General features: G+C 42.4%; 1 protein-coding gene across 2 annotated transcripts in view; it reads right to left on the bottom strand.

Moving 5' to 3' along the window:
* Positions 1–16,525: 16,525 nt before the first annotated feature.
* ARMC8 (armadillo repeat containing 8) overlaps positions 16,526–24,050 on the bottom strand; it is a 116,004-nt gene continuing 108,479 nt past the window's right edge. For both annotated transcript variants that reach the window (XM_077272138.1, XM_077272139.1), the window contains 3 exons: positions 22,081–22,153; positions 19,386–19,479; positions 16,526–17,237 (listed from right to left, as the gene is read on the bottom strand). In XM_077272138.1, coding sequence (XP_077128253.1) covers positions 17,204–17,237; positions 19,386–19,479; positions 22,081–22,153 — 201 coding nt within the window. In that variant the 3' untranslated portion in view covers positions 16,526–17,203. The remainder of the gene's footprint in view (positions 17,238–19,385; positions 19,480–22,080; positions 22,154–24,050) is intronic.

Genomic DNA, 24,050 nt, shown 5'->3' with positions numbered 1-24,050 from the left:
AAGAGGTTGGCTCTGAGGACGACGGGTGTGAGAACACAGGATGATAATGACGAGGTTGGAGACCCCACTTACTGTCAACCCACAGTCCGCCAGTCCATGAGGTCAGCAGAGGAGGTGGAGGAGGATGCTAGTGACGAGTCTGACGACGAGGTTAGGTTGCGCCTTCCTGGACAGAGACGGAGTACTGGAAGGACGTCAAAAACTGCATCCTCAACCCCAACTGTGCCTCTTAGCAGAAGTCGTGGTGGCTCTTCAGTTCGCACGGGCTCTAAGCCTTGCATAGCCTGGGCATCTTTTGAGATCACAAAGGAAATAATTCCTGCCATAGAAAGGGATTCACACATGCAGGAGTATCAGCAGAGACTGTTACAGAATCTTACATCTGCTTTTCCACAAAACACCAGTGGTGCACGTAGTGAATCTCGGAGTTCTAATTTGCCAACCGTGGGACTATCGAGTCATCACTCAAACTGTAACAGTAACATCTTATCTGGTGGTAACAGGAATTTTTTCCAATCGTTTCAAGATTTTTTTAGACCATCCTTTGCAAGGCCACAGGAGACAAGAAGTCTGACGCATAGCCAACGCCTAGAGAGGGTGGTACAGGAGTATCTCCAAGTAAACATTGATGCCATGACTGTGGAACTGGACCCTTGCTCATTTTGGGCTTCCAGTCTTGAAAAATGGCCTGAGCTCGCCACTCACGCCTTGGAGATCTTGTCGTGCCCCGCAGCCAGAGTTCTCTCTGAACGTGTGTTCAGCGCTGCTGGTGGTGTGCTGACAGATAAGCACACGCGGTTGTCCAGTGACAATGTAGACAGACTAACGTTCATCAAGATGAACAAATCCTGGATCCGCAAGGACTTTTCTACCCCTGTGTCATCCTGGGGAGACTAAAAGCTTGATGATTTTTGAAAATCACCTCACCAACCGTTTTAAAAAACTCTGGCAAAATTGATGCCACTTAAGTGGTGTCTGTGGCCGAATTTTTGGAAAAAATGGAGACTCTTTTTGGAGCCCCCTTGCTGTGTTTTACATGACGCTGCCATCGTCAATTCCAGGTGGGTGGGGTCGTTTGCAGAGTTGTTTACTCATGCTATGGCATAGGATTCATATGTCTGCTCCAAAGCTTCAGTGTCTGCTAGTCAGCAGAGTAGCCCACCCATGAAGCAAGCTACACCGCCTGTTTATCTAAGTACTAATTTTTAACTGCATCTAGCCCAGGAAATCCTTTTGGGCCTATTAGAATTTTGTGCTACTCAGCAGAGTACCCCACCCATGAAGCAAGCTACACCGCCTGTTTACCTAAGTACTAATTTTTAACTGCATCTAGCCCAGGAAATCCTTTTGGGCCTAGTAGAATTTTGTGCTACGCAGCAGAGTACCCCACCCATGAAGCAAGCTACACCGCCTGTTTATCTAAGTAATAATTTGTAACTGCATCTAGCCCAGGAAATCCTTTTGGGCCTAGTAGCATTTTGTGCTACTCAGCAGAGTACCCCACCCATGAAGCAAGCTACACCACCTGTTTATCTAATTACTAATTTTTAACTGCATCTAGCCCAGGAAATCCTTCTGGGCCTAGTAGCATTTTGTGCTACTCAGCAGAGTACCCCACCCATGAAGCAAGCTACACCGCCTGTTTACCTAAGTACTATTTTTTAACTGCATCTAGCCCAGGAAATCCTTTTGGGCCTAGTAGAATTCTGTGTTACTCAGCAGAGTACCCCACCCATGAAGCAAGCTACACCGCCTGTTTACCTAAGTACTATTTTTTAACTGCATCTAGCCCAGGAAATCCTTTTGGGCCTAGTAGAATTCTGTGTTACTCAGCAGAGTACCCCACCCATGAAGCAAGCTACACCGCCTGTTTATCTAAGTACTAATTTTTAACTGCATCTAGCCCAGGAAATCCTTCTGGGCCTAGTAGCTTTTTGTGCTACTCAGCAGAGTACCCCACCCATGAAGCAAGCTACACCGCCTGTTTACCTAAGTACTATTTTTTAACTGCATCTAGCCCAGGAAATCCTTTTGGGCCTAGTAGCATTGTGTGCTACTCAGCAGAGTACCCCACCCTTGAAGCAAGCAAAACCGCCTGTTTATCTAATGACTAATTTTTAACAGCATATAGCCCAGGCAATACTTTGGGCCTAGTAGCAATTTCTGCTGCTCAGCAGAGTACCCCACCCATGAAGCAAGCTACACCGCCTTCTTTCTTTCTCAATCTAACCCCTCGGCTCTGGGGTGTCCACTCTCCCTCCAGCTCTCTCCTTCTCACAGGTGGACTACCGCATGTTTTCACACTGTGGCGAATCTTTTGGGCCCAGGCATAAGAAGTAATCGAGGTAATAGATAATATGTGCCCCCTTAGAAACGTCCATGATGACCCATTTGAGGAAGCAACCAAACGCCTCAAATAGTGAGCAGGATATGGAGCACCCCATGGGCAAACAGCGATCTATGTTGTATGCTCCTTCACAGAAGCAGCCCAATAGGCGGACACTATTCGGAGGCACAGGTAGTAACCGGAACGCCCCATCAATGTCTGTTTTGGCCAATAGGGTGCCCCTGCATCGATGTTGTCATTTACTGACCAGCCTCTTGGATATGACAAATGGTGGATTAGTCTGAATGTATTGGGTTCCTTTTTTGGCACGACTCCCAACGGGGATGCCACTACGTCTTCTAAGGAAAGTGTTCTGAATGGACCCATCGCCATTCTACCTAAAGATATTTCTTTTTTTAATTTTTTTGTCACAACGTCTGGGTGTTGGTAGGCTGATTTTAGATTTTTACTCCAGCCATTCTTGATTTTAGAAGGGCATGACATGCCTATATCTGTGTCTCCTCCTCCTTTTACTCCTGCACCTTTTTTCTTTTCGCATGACTATATGTAGTTGTGACTTTTCCATGTGTTTGTTGTTTCTTCTGAGCAGTTTGTCAGCTTTTGGACACCTTTTAAAGGTGTTTTCTATGTGTTTGTATGTGTTTGTCTTTGCCTGCCATTGGTTTCAATGGGGTTCGACGTTGTTCGAAACGAACTCGAACACTAGGGGGGGGGGGGGGGTGGCTCAACACTATTCTGCTGTTCTGTGGCAACTCAGGGGTTCTGCCAATATGGCATGGCACAGTCAAACCAGTCCAGCAAAATCTGAACTCCAATATGATGCTTCTTCCCTTCAGAGCTTTGCACTGTGCCTAAAAAGTAGTTTTTGACTACATATGGTTATTGGTATACTGAAGAGAAATTGCACAGCAAATTTAGGGGTCCATTTTCTCCTGTTATCTTTGTGAAAATTAGAAAACTTGGGGCTAAAACAACATTTTTGTGGGAAAAATATATATTTTTAATTTTCACAGATCAACTTTGTGAAACTCTGTGAAGCACCAGTGGGTTCAAGGTGCTCACCACACATCTGAATAAATTCCGTGAGGAATCTAGTTTCCAAAATGGGGTCACTTGTGGGGGGTTTCCACTGTTTAGACGCATCAGGGGCTCTCCAAACATGACACCACCAGACCATTCCATCAAACTCTGCATTCTAAAATGTCACTACTTCCTTTCTGAGCCCTGCCGTGAACCCAAACACTAGTCCCCCCCCCACCCCCACATATGGGGTATCTGCATATGATGTGCCACTTCTGGGGCAGCTGCAGGCTGTATTTGTGGGTGGAGAATGCCCCAATTTCCTAATGCATTTCCAGCCTATTATTATCAGCCCACAGCTGTCTTCTTTGCCTTGGCTGGTTATTAAAAATAGGGAGGACACTATGCCTTTTTTTATTTATTTGTGTCCAGCTGGAACACATGAAGGCTGTGAACCAAAGGTAACCTTGCGTGTGTATGTTACAGTACTTGTTAATAAATAAATGGAAAAAACAACATGGGGCCATTTGAAGAGATTTTCCTTTATAGTCACTGTATTTATTTTTTAAGTGTCTCTGCTGGAGGTTTTTTCTACATAAAATTCTTTGTTACACTCTTAGCTGATCCTAGGCTGTACCAATAGGAATTATTTAAGACGTACCAGTAATAAGGTGCAGCCGAGCTCTAGTAAACTTGCTCTCATGCTAAGCCATTGAGCTAAACGCTGTCATTACAACAAACTGATTTCAGAAGACTCCGAAAATTCCCTCAGGGAGAAACGCTTGGCTGCCTTTCCTCCTCTATTTATATTTAATACGAATCTCCCAGAGAACTGAAGATTGACGGGATACACTGCTATGTGAATAAATTAGACCAATTTAATAAAAATCCACTTTGAAAGTGTCAGACAGGTCTGCAGCGAGTTGCTGAGCATGCGTTGCTAATTCAGGTTTTAATTACCCTACCTCTCTGAAGTTCTTAATATATAGCGAACGCAACATAACCCTTTAATTGAAAGGAAAAGCTTTTTTTCTTATTATTTTCCTATCCACTATGTTCTATGGACACATACAGAGATTTTATTCTTACTCCACGTGCACATGTTGAGTATTTGGTGAGGTATTTACCTCAGTAATTGTAAGCCAGAACCAGGAGTGGGTGGTAAATACAGAAGTGGTGACGTGTTTCTATGATACGTTTCCTCTGATTGTAAGCCAAAACCAGGACAAATACTGAGGTAAAAATCTCACCGAATACAGAATGTGCGAACACGGTCTTATAGGTTTATTACAAATATGCAAGTAAACAATCATGGCACACTCCGCATATTAGAATATGCAGATATTAGAAAGTTATAGCAGTGCATCTGAGAGAGAATATTGTGCCTTACGAAGGCACCATATATGGGGCACAGAGTCTGCGTGCAATCATACAGAGCGTGCGTGTTGTCACACAGAGTGTGCATGTCGTCACACAGAGCGTGCGTGTCGTCATACAGAAAGTGTGTGTAGTCATACAGAGCGTGCGTCGTCATACAGAGCGCGCGTTTCGTCATACAGAGCGTGCGTATCGTCACACAGAGCGTGCATGCCGTCAGAGCATGCGTGTAGTCACACAGAGCGTGCGTGTCTTCACACAGAACGTGCGTCTTCACACAGAACGTGCGTCTTCACACAGAACGTGCGTGTCGTCATACTGAGCGTGCGTGTCGTCATACAGAGTGTGCGTGTCGTCATACAGAGTGTGCGTAACTTTTGCTGAATGGCACAGAACAAACAGCTGATAAAAAAAAAAGCTCTGGGTGCCACGAAATAGATGAGGAAATGGAGTCAGCTCTAACAAGAGGGGAGTCAATGGTACATGTAAGGTTGCCACCTGGCTGGTAGATTTTTTCTAGCAATTATACTTGGGGACCAGTAAAAGTAAAATAGTTTTATGGACAACAGCGAGTATCTGTATTTTTGCATTATAAAACAGTTTGTGTATAATCAAGTGCCTTCCGATTTGAATCGCCATTTCTTTGTCAAACCATCCAGCTCTCTAAACGTCAGCCGTGTGAGGACTAGATGGAATGCGGGTTTGGCACTAGCGAGAAACTAACGGGCAAGGCATCACACTGACTGTCTATACAGCTATATGAATGGAAAACAGAGGAGGATACTAACTGATAGGGCCTCTATCAACACATCACAACTGTTCAAAACAAGTACAGGCGCTCGGTGCATCATTGTGTGACCAAACATTTAAGTGTACACTCCCATTTACTTTTCCTGCTGCAGCTGAATGATTTACATCTGTTAGCCAGCATAAGTACATGTGGGGGTTGCCTGGTTGCTAGGGAATCCCCACATGTAATCAAGCTGGCTAAGAGATGTAAATCATTCAGCTGAGGTGAGGAAAACTAAATCTCCGAGCACTAAAAAATACCCGGAGGTCACCCGAGCATGCTCGAGAAATCTCGAATAACGAGTATATTCGCTCATCACTATCTATCTCCACTCCTGTCTTTTTTGATTGACAGCTCTAGGTGTGCCCTCAAATGTTTGGCCACAACAGGGGTACATTGAGCGCCTGTATTTGGTTTCAACAGTCTTTACATGCCGACAAACTCCCTTTAAGTTACTTTTACACTGTGTGTTAGAGTCCACTAGCTGAATACATCCTTTTACCTCCTGTCACCGATATACTTTTAACTCCTGTAAGGAGTTTTTTGCACCAGTTACGTAATAAAAAAAATCACCCAAAACAGCTGGTGTAAAACACTCTTACCTTGGGCAATATTTTCAGGTGGCATATGTGGTAACCCAGGATGTTAATGGGCAAAATTGTCAGTGACAATAATTCACAGATCAAGGTGTAAAATCACTCTCCTTATTAAGCCTCATCTCAAAAGCCTGTTTGACCTTGAACGTTTTTTTTGGGTAAAAAAGTGGACAATATTAGGTGTATGGGAAAATTCAGAGCAGAGCTTGAATTAAATCAATCGAGAGGTGGCAGAGTTTAAGAAGAAATGGAAAATGACAGAAAGAGTGGAACATGGTGTTTGTGGCCTCCTGGTTCTGTTGTGGCACATTTACTGTACATTCTGCAAAGCTCATTGACACCCAGGTCAATCTACATGGTCTCTTGGGGCTGGGAGTCAGACAGCGGGGGATTACCATATGGGAGTAAACAGGGCCACTGGAGTTGGATACCCAAAAAACGGGGAAGTGCAAAGAGAGCAGCCAGTATGGAGGAGTGATTGAGACCGAGTTACAAATACAGAGAAAATACACAGTCTGTAGTAATTCCTGCACTTGAGGTCATACTCGCATGCAAAAATGAAATGAGTTACAACTGGAGACTGAGCCAAATATTGTTAGAAACATCCGCAGTGGTCTGACAATCATGGTATGGCTGTTACTTGACTGCCTTGCTGCTAAACTATTGCGGAGTCTGTTACCAAAAGGCAACGCTTAGCCACTGTGGGATCAGGGTTCCAGACACCTAGTGATCTGTGACAGTGGAGATTCCGTGCTGGTTGAGCATTGCCCCTTCATGTACCATATAGGCACTAAGGTGGCAATAGATGGGTGTCTCGGCGTGGCAGACTCTGATGCACATGTGTCAAACTCTGGCTCTGATAACACTTGGCCTGCAAGGAAGGCAGCCAAGCAAGTGCCCAGTGAATGTAATGTTACTTTCCCGGCACTTCTTCAGACCGCCCACTGCACTGTCCAATCAGAGAAGTCCCACACTGCTCGCTGTGAGGATTCTCCGCCGTCAGCGCCAGGAACAGTGGTCACGTGACTACGCGATATGCAAACTCGTGCAATATACTAATATTAGGCATACCAAAAACAGTCTAGTCAGGTTCTGGCCAGGAGTTTGCATATTGCAGAATTGTGGCCATGTGACCACTGTTCCAAGTGCTGACACCAGAGAATCCTCACAGTGAGCAGTGTGCGCTGGGAGGATTCACAAGTCTGCAGTCACACAGAGCGACTACATACTTGTCATTTCAGACTAGACAACACCTTTATCCCCTTCACAACATATGAAGTACTTATATTAGTTGATAAGGAAAGACGTCCTCAATTGTAGACATTGTTTTAATAAATATCAAGGTCGGTCCGCGACTGTCCAAGTTTGTCATTTTGGCCCTCTGTGTATTTGAGTTTGACATCCCGAGATTACGGTGATACCGAACATGTCCAGTTATTATTTTTTTTTAATTATTTTAGTGGTGGAAAAAAAATAAATCATAAATTTGCCCAAAAAAAAAGTGGGGGTTAAGGTCAGACGCATCTGGAATAAACAGCAGAACAGAGGGAATCTACAGACTGCAGTGCAATGGAATGGAATGTGGAAACTCCCATTAGGCATTAGTGCTAATGTAAATTAATGCAAAATAAGTTTTGAAGTTTCTCTTGCGTTGAAGGTTACAGAACATGGGTGTTGTATCATTCCATATATAAATAAATTGTATATCTATGATACACTGGTAAATCTACATACCCGCCACAATGATGTGTGCGTGGATATAAATGTATGAGAAATATAAAAGTGCTTCTTACTAAATTAGAATATCAGTTCTTCAATACAAAAAGTGAAACTCATATTATATAGCGTCATTACAAACAGAGTGATCCATTTCAATTGTTTATTTCTGTTAATGTTGATGATTATGGCTTACAGCCAATGAAAACCCAAAAGTCAGTATCCGAAATGTTGGCCTACTGAAATGTATGTTCAGTAAATGCACTCAATACTTGGTCGGGGCTCCTTTTGCATCAATTACTGCATCAGTGTGGTGTGGCATGGAGGCGATCAGCCTGTGGCACTGCTGAGGTGTTATGGAAGCCCAGGTTGCTTTGATAGCAGCCTTCAGCTTGTCTGCATTGCTGGGTCTGGTGTCTCATCTTCCTCTTGTGAATACTCCATAGATTCACTATGAGGTTAAGGTCAAGTGAGTCTTCTGGCCTAACAAGCACAGTGATACTGTTGTTTGTAAACCAGGCATTGGTACTTTTGGCAGTGTGGACAGGTGCCAAGTCCTGCTGGAGAATGAAATTTCCATCTCTAAAAGCTTGTCGGCAGAGGGAAGCATGAAGTGCTCTAACATTTCCTGGTAGATGGCTATACTGACTTAGGTCTTGATAAAACACAGTGGACCTACACCAGCAGATGACATGGCTCCCCCCAAACCATCACTGATTGTGGAAACTCATCTGACATTAACCTCTTAGAGAATCTATGGGGTATTGTCAAGAGGAAAATGAAAGACACCAGACCCAATAATGAAGACGAGCTGAAGTCTGCTATCAAAGCAACCTGGGCTTCCATAACCCCTCAGCAGTGCCACAGGCTGATTGCCTCCATGCCAAGCCGCATTGATGCAGTAATTGATGCAAAAGGATCCTCAACCAAGTATTGAGTGCATTTACTGAATATACATTTCAGTAGGCCAACATTTCGGATTTTAAAATCATTTTTTCAAGCTGGTGTTATAAAGTATTCTAATTTACTGGGATAATGACTTTTGGGTTTTCATTGGCTGTAAGCCATAATCATCAACATAAACAGAAATAAACACTTGAAATAGATCACTGTCTGTAATGACTATATATAATGAGTTTCACTTTTTGCATTGAAGAACTGAAATAAATTAACTTTTTGATATTCTAATTTTGTGAGATGCACCTGATGAAAGATCACATAACCTGTTCTTTAAGCATACACCATAATCACTGCATCTCCCACATGTTATTTGCATAGGCTCGGGTTAGGATAGCCGCTGTCTATGCCACCCAGGTGCGCTCACAAAATTTGGCAATTTGCCTGATGAAACAGATTGCTGTACACTGATAAAGCCATTACATAGAATTAACAATCACAACATGAACTGAAGATACTGGGTAGTTACAGGACATCTGGCAGAAAAGAAAATTTAACATAGATTAAAGCCGACTATGAGAAATTTAGTCTCTCTGAGCTAGGGGTTTCCGGACAGTGTTCACACTATATATATATATATATATATATATATATATATATATATATATATATATATATATATATATATATATATATATTTTTTTTTTAAAAGGGAAACATCTGGCACATTGTGAAAAGCCCACATAACCCTTTACATTAATGGGCATCTTCATGCAATTTTGTATGAAATGTAACACCGACACATAAGTGCAGGAGGTTCGGCTCTAAAACACATTTATCATTTTGCACTTAAATGTAAAGCCATCCTTAAAGAAAAATTTCAGACAGATCCAGATACATTTTTGCCCAACACAGGCTCTCCATGCATGTGCCGTGACTGACACAGCCGTGACACATGCAGCTGCGGAACCGAACAGCTGGCGCGCTCCATGTATCCAGGTTCCCTCTGCAGCTTGTTTGGTAAGCGCTATAGCTTGTCGAATAAGCCCTGACCCGATCAAATTTGCTGAACTCTACTAGTTATACAGGGCTTCATACACTTTCCGTTGAGCCCCCTTGTTAGTCTCAGTGTATACGGGCCACTACAGACGAGTGTATGAGAAATCGCTCCAGTTTCATTCAGAAAACTCTGTACTTTTATTTCTAATTTTCATCTGCGTCTGCGTCAAACGGTTTTCATACATCTACACTAAAAAATATACATGATCAAATAAAATTTTCAGGTTCATAATAGAAATGTATCTGTAAAAATCGGACGCCACTCAGATACTGTATTCCCTGTGGGATCCATTTATTTTACACACCCATAAAATAGAATGGGTGAGTGAGTCTCATCCAAGACTCGGAAGAAAGTACCATTACATGGTGAGATTTTTTTTCCTCACAGTGGTATAGAGAAAAAAAAATTGTTACTCTGAACAGCACTGTCAAAGAAATGCAACAGCTAGGGGGTGTCACAGAAAGACCACCACTGCCACCAGTTTGTCACGGATGACACTGGGGGTCGCACAGATCCCACCGCTGTCACTAGTTTGTCAGGGGACGGAACTCCGCTGCCTCCAAGAGTGGACAAGTACGCAATTGAGTGACGACTGATGGACGAGGCCGCAGCTGCTTCCACTACTGGGCCAATTATTGGGGAACTCCGTGAGCGTATGGTAGATACACCTGATTCCAGAGCATGGAATATGAATATATACACCCACACCCTGGTACATTGTAATATTACAATATTCTATGCGTTGGAATCATACGCTCCCTGGTAACAGGTGTCTAATCGGCCTGTATAAACTGCCAACTCCAAGATAACAAAAGTAACTACTAGCTGCCACCACCAATCATTTATACATGCCGATTGGCAACCTGTTACACATAGTTTACGGCTTCAGGGGTGCGGTTTACAGAGCAAGAGGAACAAAATATACAACGATGATACAAAATGGGAACAACACAAAACGATATATACAACTACATAAAAGATATAACTAAACCTGATGTTGCAGGAATGGCTTTTATCTTTATGGAGAGAAGCGCTCCGATTAGGAAAATGGAACACTCTCAAAGAGAACTTATGTCTTCCAGCATGAATAATGACAGACAGCTAAACTCTCATTTTTATAAGATCATGGTTACACTCTCATATCTCCCCTTTGTGAGCTCATATGGGAGCTGGTCATGGGATGTGCTAGGTCATTTAGGATTTTATGAGATCCCCAACTCTCAGGATATCTCTTCACCCCTGGAGGTCTCAGGAGGTAAATATGGTCATCATGTTTCCTATTGCTATTTTACCTTTCTACAGAGATGAAACATAGCATGGATAGAATCATCCATTGGGTCAATATTAAGTAGAAGGGGTTAAAATGGCATTACGGTGATGTGAGTGAATTCATTATGCTCATCCCTTTGTGCTATAACGCTAAAAATACATCTCCGACAAATGTTGAATCGATGCAAACTCTAATATTCATAACCGACCACTGGCTCCAAAAAGTCTGGGGGCCAGTGCTTTGATCAGAGGAAGCTCATGCCTGGGAAATGTACTTCTCTGCCCCGAATAAACAAATCTCAGGATTAGTGTCTGACTGAGTGGATCTCTGCCATCATTACCTGGTCACTGCAGGAGGTCCCCATTTCAATAATTGAGATTGAAGTACTAACTCTTTCTCACTTTCCCAGTTATAATTAATCTCATATGTTCAATGTGAAGTCCTACTTTAATGGAGGTTGAAGTGTCAGTTCTTTCTCTCTTCCCCAGTTATAGTTAATCAAATATGTTCAATGTGAGGATGATATGTCTCCTCTCTGGAGGTGTCTATGGATTTTAGTTTTTCTCTACAACAAGCACTATTGAATAACACGGGTCAGGGTCGATTAGTGATGAGCGAATATACTTGGTACTCGAGATTTCTCGAGCAAGCACGGGGGTCCTCCGAGTATTTGTAAGTACTCGGAGATTTAGTTTTCAGTGCCGCAGCTGAATGATTTACATCTGTTAGCCATCATAAGTACATGTGGGGATTCCCTAGCAACCAGGCAACCCCCACATGTACTTATGGTGGCTAGTAGCTGTAAATCACTCAGCTGCGGCACTGAAAACTAAATCTCTGAGTACTTACAAATACTCGGAGGACACCCGAGCGTGCTCGGGAAATCTCGAGTACCGAGTATATTTGCTCATCACTAGGTGCGATCAAATTTTAATTCAATGTCGCGGCAACAAAAAAAACGTAATTCTGGCGTTTCAATTTTTTTTTTCTCGCTACGCTGTTTAGCGATCAGGTTAATGCTTTGTTTTATTGATAGATCGGGCGATTCTGAACGCGGCGATACCAAATACGTGTAGGTTTGATTTTTTTTTTTAATTGATTTATTTTGAATGGGGCGAAAGGGGGGTGATTTAAACTTTTATATTTTTTTTTTTTATCTTTTTCACATTTTTTTTAACTTTTTTTTACATTTGCCATGCTTCAATAGCCTCCATAGGAGGCTAGAAGCTGGCACAACACGATCGGCTCTGCTACATAGCAGCGATCATCAGATCGCTGCTATGCAGCAGAAATGCAGGTGTGCTGTGAGCGCCGACCACAGGGTGGCGCTCACAGCTATCCGGGACCAGTAACCATAGAGGTCTCAAGGACCTCTATGGTTACTATACAGAAGCATCGCTGACCCCCGATCATGTGACAGGGGTCAGCTCGGACGTACTATCCCGTCCGAGGTCAGAAAGGGGTTAAAGATGGCGGCTGCATAGGTGCAGTAATACCTCTCTTGTGTGTGAACATTGCCGCATACAGACTGCATTTGTTTTGAGGCCTGGGCAGGTAAGCGTCTCTGCCTTTTTCTTGCTGTCTGCATATGAATCTGCAGGGGTAAGTATGAAGAATTTGAAATAGATTTCACACTTGTAATAAAAAAGGGAACCCATAGCAGAATAGAAGAGTGAAACTATGATCATTCACAGTATATCCCTAAGTCTGCACATTTTCTGCATTGTTAAAAAATCCCATTCGCTTGAACTGTATCGTATGTACACTTGGACTTGTAATGGGGACAGCGGAGAGGCCATTCAGAAACACACAAACCCTGCATGACCAGATTAAGCATCTGCATGACTGCGTCTTCCATTCACCCAAGACGTCCTCTCTTCTATTGCTTTGCCTGTAAAAGTAGTTCAGGCAATTCTTCCATTTTATTCCAAAGCCATGAAACTTAAGAGGACTAGTTATATCGGTACCTTAAATAAGAGATTGATACAGGGCACAATGTTCCGGGAAGACACAAAATCTGAGCAATTACAATACAAGACTGAAGACTGACTTGCTGCTTTTGTGATCTACTGATTAACCACTATTATTTGCGAACCACTCCAAGCGCTACGTCCCTTGATTTTTTAACATTTTCTATAGCAGTAATGCAGTTACAATATCATATATTCGATGTTTGCACATTATAGCTTCTCGGAGTGCAGCTGGATTTTCTCGGTTACAATGAATAGTCGTGACAGCTTGCACCTGTTCACACTTGTCTTCGTCCGTTCGGTGGGGCTGGCCAGTTTTTTGATACTTGTAGTACACACCTTCTGACTGAGCTCCTCCCATCAGCCTAAGGTATTTTTAATTAGAGCGGGATCCTACCTGCCCTTAAAATTTTAGGCTTTCAGCCCGAGAGGGGCATTTTGTGTTAGGCTCCCATCAAAGGGTATGCCTTGTCAGGGATGATGGGCTCTCTTGAATAAGCGAATTTGTGCGCCAAGTACCTTCATTTTTTTTAAACATTTTCTATAGCAGTAATGCAGTGCCAATTTCATATATTTAATGTCTGCATATTCTAACATCTCAGAGTGCAGCTGGATTTTTTTGGTTACACTATCGGTACAGTAAGAAAGCATAAATCACAGCATGTGCAGCAATGAGTTATTATAAACTGGCAACTTCTTTTTTTTCATTAAAACACTGGCAATAATTAGAACCAAAATATAAATTTAAATATTACTCAGCGTTATACGGATTCAGTAATTGCATAAATCCTAAATTTAGATTAGTCTAGTGGAGCAAAGGCTTTAGGGTTGAAAGTCTCTAAAACAAAGCGACATCATAGTGCAAACAATTTCTTTTAAAACCATTTAAGTAAAATATCACAAATGTTCAGTAGATGTGAAAGTGTGACTTCAGGATGGATATCCAAATCCTTATCTGATAGTTTCAGCCCACATCACTGCAGAACAGAAATCATGATATTCATCCAACTATGCTTATTCCTAGAAGTCTCCGGAGAACAGCTGAACATAGTGTGATCCCAAAAAAAAATTACATAAAAAGTTTAAATGTGCATGAGAAGAATAGATAAAATAGCACCACGTTGAAATTAAAATGTCCAGTGCAACGACAAGCATCAGTCGTGATTTAGGGTATGTGCACACATCAGGATCTCTTCAGGATTTTTTGCGGGTTTTTTTGTGGATTTCCCCAATAAAAACGCTATAATACCTCATAAAAAACGCATACATAATGCATCCTATCATTTAGAACGCATTCCGCATTTTTTTGTGCAAATGTTGCGGTTTTTTTCCTCAAAAAAAAAAAAAAAAACGCATTCCGGAAAAAGAAGCAACATGTTCATTATTTTTGCGGATTTTTTGCGGATTTTCCATGAAATTGGAGTGTCAGGAAAAAAACGCAAAATTTCCGCAAAAAAACCGCACTAAAACGCGTAAAAAACACACAAAAAACCGCATGCGGATTTCTGGCAGAAATGTCCGGATTTTGTCAGGAGAATTTCTGCAAGAAATCCTGACGTGTGCACATACCCTCAAAGTTTCTCCATTGCTGCTTCTTCTGGATTATTAGAGAAAAAAGATTGTATTTTAAGGGGCGTTATCTCTGTGGTTATGGAACCACTGTGCCGCAGTCTGGCAGAGCCTGGAGGGATGCAACTAAGGCTGGTTTCACATTTGCGTTTAAAAACGCAGCGTTTTAAAAAAAAAACGCATGTGGTGAAAAAACGCATGTAAACGCGTGCAAAAGCTGCGTTTTTTAGACGCATGCGTTTTTGCATGCAGAAAAAAAAACGGCGTTTTGCCGCGTTTACATGCGTTTTTTCCTGCGTTTGCGTTTTTGAAACGCATGCTGAGAAGTGTGTGACAGCTGCCAATCATCAAAATCAACAAGAAAACCCACTATAAATAGAAATAGCTAGGGTTAGGGTTAGGATCCCTAGGGTTAGGGTTAGGATCCCTAGGGTTAGGGTTAGGATCCCTAGGGTTAGGGGTATGGTTAGGATCCCTAAGGTTAGGGGTAGGGTTAGGATACCTAGGGTTAGGGGTAGGGTTAGGATACCTAGGGTTAGGGGTAGGGTTAGGGGTAGGGTTTGGATCCCTTTATCACCTTGATGGTGGGGGGTGGCTTATAAGTGTGTATTCTTGTTTTTTTCTATAAAAACGCATGCGTTTTTAACGCAAACAAACGCATGTGCTTAAAAATGCATGCGTTTAAATAGACAGCAATACTTTTTTTGCCGCGAAAAAACGCATGCTTTTTTTGCGGCAAAAAAACGGCGCTAAAAATTACTACAGGTTGCATTTCTGCAAGAGAACGCAAGCATAAAAAAACGCATGCGTTGTCAAAACGTGGCAAAACGCATGCAAAAAAACGCATGCGTTTTTAATGTTAAGTATAGAAAAAAAACGCATGTGTTTTTTAGCTCTAAAACGCAGCAGCAAAAAACGCAAGTGTGAAACCAGCCTAAGTGAACACCTGGTTCTTCATTGGAGCCCTTGATGGCGTGGTTAGATGTAAACCCAGATGGACGCCAGGTGCTACTCCAGGACAGACCCCAGAGCCGCAGCAGCTGACACCCCAAAAGGACAGGGAAGCAGGACTGGCCAGGAACTGGTTAACAGGAGTATGTGGGGCTGGTAGACAGAACTGGTTCAGGAACAGGACTGCACGGCTGGTAGGCAGAAAAGGTTCTGGATCAGGAATGGACAGGATAGGTTCAAGAACTCACGGCGGACTCGGGTGCAGGATCACAGATGTAGGCTCAAACTGGACGGGTGAGGATGACAATACAGGTGCGGGCAAGGCATATCAGGCTCAGGACTGGGAAGCAGCAGGACAGACAGGATCAGGAGTGGACAGGTAGAGAGACCTTACAACTAGGTAGCAAGATACACACCGATAACTAAAGTTGATAAGGCACTTCCCAATAAGGGAAGCTGCCTTAAATAATAGGCGTCTACCAGTTATTGGCTGGGGACATTTTACAGAAGTGCGCTCTGCCCTTTTAAAAGGCAGGGAGCATGCGTGCGCGCCCTACGTGCGCTCCCAAGAGACCTGCGTGCCATGTGCAGGTCCTGAGAGGAAACAAACACTGCAGGAACGTGACCGCGTCCCTGCTGGGAGGATGAAGGAGACTCGAGCAGGGGTGCCAATACTGTTCTAACATGGGATCACACTGTGTCAAGCTGTCCTTAGATCTGCAGAAATAAGTATTGTGGGATGAATCTTATGGCGTCTGTTCTCGTAGGAGGTGGAGCGAGACTGTAGTATGGGGATTCGGATATCTATTCTGTAGTAATACTTTCACATACAGTGGACTTTTGTGAAGTGGTGCATAATTGGTAATAAAAGTGTTGAGTAATCGTGACTATATAATCAATAAGTAGAACCAGACATATTAATCATCTTTACAAGCTTAAAAAGAAAATCAGTTAAAAAAAGATCTTAAAGAATTGTTTTTAATGAATTCAACAGGCAAACAGTCACCCATTTATCTGTAGAAAACCAAAAATATATACAAACACTCACTTCAGAAATGCATATAGTTTACTTACAAATATCTGTACGCTCAAAAATTTAACATAAATTTTAGGGGCACTTATTGTCCTGCACGTCTGTGCATGTATATATTTATATATATTTATATTTTTACACTTTTTTTTTTAAATAACATTTTTACAAACTTAAAAGGTTTTTTTTTTTTTTACAGCAAATTCTTTGCCCTGGTAAACTAAAGTGGGACAACAAAAATAATGAGAGGGTCCATGTTTCCTCAAAGTCTCAAGAAGTGTGCAAGTATATAAGAAAATGAAAGGGTTGAGGTATTTAGCCACGCCAAAAAATTTGCAGCAACAGCATTAAAAATCCGTAGCTCAGAAAATCCCAAAATGAGAAAGAAAAAGAAATTAATACTAATAACCCACTCGGGGCAGGGTCGTTATATAGGAAGTAGTCCATTCTGCTGAGGCAGCTTATATCCACTTTACATGCTCTATAGAGCAGTCCAAGGTGACTGTGTGCACTAAAGAGACAGACTAGTTGCTTGCTCATCCATAGGTGAAAATGTGAAAAAGGAGGCGATGTAAGAAAAAAGTCAAACGGAAACGATTCTTGTCCAAGATCATGCAAAATATTGCTGTAGTGCCGTTTTTGCCCTAGAAGAAGGAAAAATTACAATTTAAATATGAATTTCACATAAAATCACACAAAGCTTAAGAATTTAGGTACGCTGAAACATAAGCTCTAATGCAAGGATTATTACCACCCTTTGTTATCCTAATGGGTGATTGCGAAAGAAGGCCTGTCACTTGCTCAAATGAGATAAATAATTTGTAAAAATTCCTAGCCTCCCCAGAGTCTGACAATCTTATCTGCTTTGCGCTACATCACTCTATTGCAGAGATATTCACATTTCTATCTTTTGGAGCACGGTATGTGAAATCTCTGCGGGGGAGTCCAGCTGGGTGTTTCTTTTCTGGAGGAATGCACTTTCACTCCTCCCTCCCAGATGCTGCCAATCACAGCAGCATCCGAGACTGCTAGATCAGCTGCTGAGCTGATTGACAACATCTAGGAGTGAAAGTGCATGCCCCCCCCAGAGAAGAAACGCCCAGCTGGACAGCATAGCAGAGATTTCACATACTGTGCCCCAGAAGAGACAAATCAGAATATCTCTGCAATGGAGGGACGCAGCACAAAAAGGAAAAAGGAGAGACAGAATCAGGGGAGCTCAGAGATTTTTAGAAGGCATCTGATTCGCTATTTTCGAGCAAGTGACAGACACTCCAAGTGAAATTTTGGTGCACACTGAAGTCTACAATTCCTAAATTTTAACATCTTGGAGATGCAATCATTTATAGTATTTTTTTCCTTCCCTTTTCCTTTCAAGAGCCATAGCTTTTTCATTTTTTCATGGACATAGCTATATGAGGTTCTGTTGTTTCGGCAAAAACATTCAAAGTGGGATAGAATTTAGAAAAAAAAAAAAAGTTTTTAACAATATTTTGAAAGATTTAGATTTTCTTATTCGGCATTCACCACACGAGATAAATATTTTATTAGCTTGGTCAAATACACATGCAGCGATACAAAATATGTTACTTTTTAATCTTTGCAATTTATGTTTGAGGAAAAGGGGAGCGATTCAAATGTGCTTTTTTTTAAATGAAACCTGCAACCGCTTGATTGCCTGTACACTGTTATACTTTATATTGCAGGGTATTGCAAAACTGAAAATCTCCTTCAAGGTTGCACCAACATGGAAGACACAGTGAACTTCAGTAGACCATTACGGTTACATTGCAGTTGCTCACAGGTACTGGCTGTCTGTACAGCACAGCTGGCACCCATGCTCTAGGGAATGTGCGCAGCTCCAGAGACTGCTCCATACATGAGGAGCACTTATTCGCCATACCTATTCGGTTGATTATTGTTTGAAGGGATTAATAAAATCATGCTACCAAGGGCAGCAATCAGGATATGGTGTCATTTTCTGATATATTCCCTGCCCTACAACAAAATGTAGAGGCATCCAGATAGAGGTAGGCCAATGCGTCCATTTTTTTACTGCATGCTTCCCACATTCATGGTAAAAAATAAAAAAAAACATAATTGGGATAGAAATTTTAACTACATGAAACAAGCTTCTTATAGAACAAAGCTGTATTTACAGAGATGCAATGATGATTTACAGCCATAAGAAAATGTATATTTCTATACTGTACATCTAGCATTAAATGCCAGCCATTAAAAGTGGTTATTCCCTCGTTTGCACTTTACTATTACCATGTAGTCGGAACGCCCCGTTCAGAGCTGCTGATCGGCTGATGCATCATCAATGCGATGTTCGAGCTGCAGCCAATGCCAGACATTGGGAACAGTGGCGGAGACTTTACGGTAAAGGTTAGTAGAGCCCACTTTTGTTTTTCAGCAAACTCCAGGATAAATTTAATTGAAAGGAAACAAATAGTGATGAGCGAGTATACTCTTTGCTCGGTTTTCCCCGAGCACGCTCCGGTGACCTCCGAGTATTTGCTATTGCTCGGAGATATAGTTTGCATCACCTCAGTTGCATGATTTACAGCTTCCAGATACGCTGAATACATATGAGAATTCCCTAACAAACAGGCATTCCTCACATGTATTCAGCTTATCTGGAAGCCGTAAATCATGCAACTGAGGCCGAGCGTGCTCGGGAAAACCCGAGCAACGAGTATACTCGCTCATCACTAGAAACAACCCCTTTAAGATGAATGGGCATCTATATATTATAAGTACAGCCTGACTATGCCACAGCTACTTACTTGTCACATAGGTTTGGATCTGTTGACTGACTCAATTTATGGAGGATTTCAACAATTCCGATTTCACGAAGCTTGTCTTGTCGTTCTTGTGAACCTTCCAGAGCAAGAAAACAAAAAACGTTATAAATGAGATTAGCAGATATTTTGCACACTTATGGGGTCCAGTGATCTACTCTGGGTAAAATTAAAGAATAGCTATTACCGTATATACTTGAGTATAAGCTGAGAATTTCAGCCCAATTTTTTAGGCTGAAAGTGCCCCTCTAGGCTTATACTCGAGTCATTCCCAGGGGGTCGGCGGGGAAGGGGGAGCGGCAGCTGTCACCTCATACTCACCTGCTCCTGGCGCGGTCCCCGCTTCTCTGATGTGATGGTCTCCGGGCACCGCAGCTCTTCCTGTGTTCAGCGGTAACATGGTACCACTCATTAAAGTAATGAATATGGACGTGACTCCACTCCCATAGGGGTGAAGCGAATATTCATTACTTTAATGAGTGGTACCAGTGACCGCTGAACACAGGAACAAGCTGCCGGCTCGGGACGACAGAGAAGCAGGGACCGCACCACGAGGGTGAGTATAACGGGGGAGGGTGAGCATTGCGCGATATTCACCTGTCCCCGTTCCACCGCCGGGCTCCATCTTCTGCATCCTCTGGCAGTGACGTTCAGGTCAGAAGGCATGATGACGTGGTTAGTGCACGCCGCCCTCTGCCTGAACAGTCAGAGAGCCGGAAGATAGAGCGACTTGAGGCGGTGGAACGGGGACAGATGAATATCGCAAGTGCCGGGGGCCTGAGCGACGAGAGGTGAGTATGTCATTTTTTTTTTCATCGCAGCAGCATATGGGGCATAATCTATGGAGCATCTTATGGGGCCATCAACCTTTGTGCAGCATTATATGGCACATAATATTCTATGGAGCATCGTAAGGGGCCATGATTAACCTTTTGTGATGCATTATATGGGGCATATTTTAATATGGAGCATCTTATGGGGCCCATTATGAACTTTATGGAGTATTATATGTGGCGTATTTTGTATGGAGCATCTTAAGTGGCCCATCATGAACTGTATGGAGCATTATATGGGGCTCCTGATTCAATATGGATATTCAAAAACATTTAACCTACTGATTTCTCAATTAATTTTACTTTTATTGGTATATTTTTATTTTTTAAATTTACCAGTAGCTGCTGCATTTCCCACCCTAGGCTTATACTCGAGTCAATAAGTTTTTCCAGTTTTTTGTGGCAAAATTAGGGGTCTCGGCTTATACTCGAAGATATACGGTACTTTAGAAACGTCTGACATGTTCAAGGAACAGATGAAAAGTTTATATGGTTGAGGGACTAGGTGAACTTTCAGATGTCATTGACATTTTCTTCTTGCAGAGCCATCAAGAGGTTTTTCAAAATTATTAGTAAATCTCTATTTCAGATCTACAGACACAAGACAGGATATTCCATGCGGTCTGCACAGTTACAATATTGTTTTATCAGCAGACACTGGGGGAGATTTATCAAGCTAGATGTGACAGAATTCTGGCATAATTTGCACCAAAAGTGAAAATTGTCTTTTATGACTTGCACCACGTTTCTGATATGTTTTAGACCCATTGTGACATTGGTGCACAATCTCGCAGATGAGGGCTCATTCAGAAGTCCATGCAAATCGGTCCGAGGTTGTTCTGTTCACAAGAGGTGCAGCCAGTTTCAAGTGGAAAGGTGAAGCTCGGGTCGCTGAATTAGCAGTCCGGCCTTGGACTGATTTGCACAGATGTTTGAATGAGCCCTAAGGTAAAAAAGTAATAATTTATACAAGGACTGTGGAGTGACAAACCTCAGCATTAAACTAGACAGTGTCCGTGGATGGACTGACCAAATGGTTTACAGAAAACGTTGTGCTGTATGTTCTGGCTACCTGCAGCCGATATTAAAGGGAGTGCAGAAGCTCATTGCATATTGTTTTGATTGAATCTGAATGATACCACAGTATACAGAGACCTCCTATGCGCCTTCTAGTTGCAGCCAGAATACTAGATTTTTTATCTACGTCCATGCAGGAAGACTAAGTTATAAAAAACAAAACAAAACAAAAAAACCCGCAACATATTCGTGCCTCTGGCTCCCAGTAATGAAATAATTTTGGGTTGCACTGGTGACCTTTTCCCTCGCCATCCAGAGTGACTAAAGCACAATGAGCGGTGCAAATATAAGGCCCCTATAAAAACGTATTAGGTTTTAATTTGCTAAAGCCGTCTGTAAGGCCCCATTCACACCTTTGTATAAAACCTGCACGGGAAAAAATAGTACCTGTGTCATCAGCATTTGGATCAGTGTGCCATCAGTGTTTTTCCAGTATTGACAAAGACAGAATGAAATTACAAAGCTTCTCCTAGACTTTGCAATGTTAACTATTTACAGCACATGGATGGGACACTGATGCCATCCCATCTGCTGTGTGTGTTTTTCACAGACCCATAGATTTGCATTGGCTGTCATCTATGCTGCCAAAAAAAAAAACGGACATGTCTCTGTGTGGTTCACACGGTCCATGTAAAAATATGAACATGTGCAGCGTAGGTTATAATGGGCACATGTGGCATCTGTGCAAAAAACGTATGCCACACGCACTGGAAACACGGACATGTGACGGGCCCTAAAATGGTGAGAATGACCATGGTGATCTTCAATACCTTCGTCTTCATTCCATGTGAGGTTTGCTATGCAGAACATTGCAGCCAGCTGAAGCTTCAGGTTGGAATGACCCTGAGAAGAGGGAACAGAATACCAGAATGTAGGTTATGAGCAAACCCAAAGGCTTCACTTTCTTTTTTTTATAAACTACTACTAGGGGTAAAAGAGAATTACACAGAATGGCGGTATTAAAATCAAAACAAAAATCACATACAGTGCTAGCTTCTAACAAAAACTGAGAAAAATCACAATACTTAAAGGGAACCTGTCATCTGATTCATGCTGCACAAACTGAACAAAGCATGAATCAGAGACAGGCTGCAGCCAAGCATATTTTTCTCGAAAATGCTCCAGCGTTTCAGAGAAAATATACACTTAAGATCTGGCCAGGGACTATAGCTGGAGAACAGAATAGTCTGGAGAACAGATTAGTCTGGCTCTGCCTCCGGACTAAGTGATTGACAGGTCTTGACTTCATGCGCCCATAGGGAGAGACCTGGCAATCACTAGCACCTGTGCTGGGAAGAGCCGGACTAAGTTGGTCTCTGGCAATAGCCAGATATTTTAAATATACTTTTTTGGAAAAGCAGCAGAGTAAGAATGTAACCGGCTGCATTTGTGCAGCTAGTCTCGGATTCATGCTACCTGCAAAGCGGGCAGCATGAATCAGATTATCAGTTCTCTTTCAGGAAAACTCAGGTACTCCCTTACTTTCAGTACTTATGGCAGTTGCCTGAATCATCATCGTCTCATGGCTGGTTTACTAATATCAACCTGTCCTAACTAAGAGGTGCCTACTAGCCTATTTATGTACAAACAATTGTTAGTTTAATTGTTCTGTGTGCATAAAACACCAAGGTTACTTACCAGAACCCATGACAGCACACTAGAGAGGGATCCACCCAGCAATGACAGGAAACCTACTGAAATAGAAGGGTGGCACTTCTCCCCTGCATCAGTTGGGTTACAGAACATGGGAGGACCTCCAACAACATCATAAACATAACCGACATCACATCAAACACCTAATCTATAGTGTACACCCATATTGTGAGACAAGGGGGGGCATACCGGTGAGGTCATGGGTTCTCGAAAATTAGCTACATGTAAGTAACCTTGGTGTTTTCTCTTCACCACACCTGAGAAATTTATGGAGAAACTAAACCCCTTACAGAGGGACCACTGTTTGCAGCACCCTTCTACATAAGTCAGCAGAGGAGGATAGGTCCAGTCTTTAGTGCCTAAAGCAGAGGGTGAGGACCACATAGTAGCCTTACAAATCTGAATAATCAATACTTCCATTTTCTCTGTCCAAGAGGTCACCACAGCTCTGGTGGAGTGAGCCTTGATGCCCTCAGGAACTGGAGCACCGCTAGCAGAGTAGCATAAACTAATGGCCTCTCTGATCCACCTTGCAATGAGAGGAGCATATTGAACAATAAAATATAATACTTTATTAGCCATTTCTTTAAAAAAGACAAGCAAACAGCGCATTGAAAAATGGCAATAGTGCAAGGTGATGAGCCAATAAAATTAAGTGGCACCACCGGAGGGCAGGTAAAGCACAGGATATAAATATACTTCAAAATGTAGTTGGAAAAATTAAAAAAATAAGTAACTGGGTGCCCACTACATATCATGGAGTAGTACCAATCATAGACTATACAAAATATATACCCAAGGTACAGTATGGCTAAAGTGCCTGTGATACATGAAGGTACAACAATAAAATGTGGGTACAAGGCTTATAATATCCTACATTGGTGTCAAAAGTATAAACATGTCTCACCAAACCCAGGCGATAGTTCCACTTCCCTACGTGCGTTACGGCGGCGTGCCTTGTTGCCGCCAGATCATAAGGGAATGGGTGGTACAGTTTCCAGCAATCGCCGGCTTCAGACCCCTTGCTGCCACTTCCCACCTACGTTTCAGACATCCCAGAATGTTCAATGGGCAGGGTTCACCTCTT

Source organism: Ranitomeya variabilis, chromosome 7, assembly GCF_051348905.1.
Source record: "Ranitomeya variabilis isolate aRanVar5 chromosome 7, aRanVar5.hap1, whole genome shotgun sequence".
Taxonomy (NCBI): domain Eukaryota; kingdom Metazoa; phylum Chordata; class Amphibia; order Anura; family Dendrobatidae; genus Ranitomeya; species Ranitomeya variabilis.
This window is presented reverse-complemented; position numbering and strand designations above follow the sequence as displayed.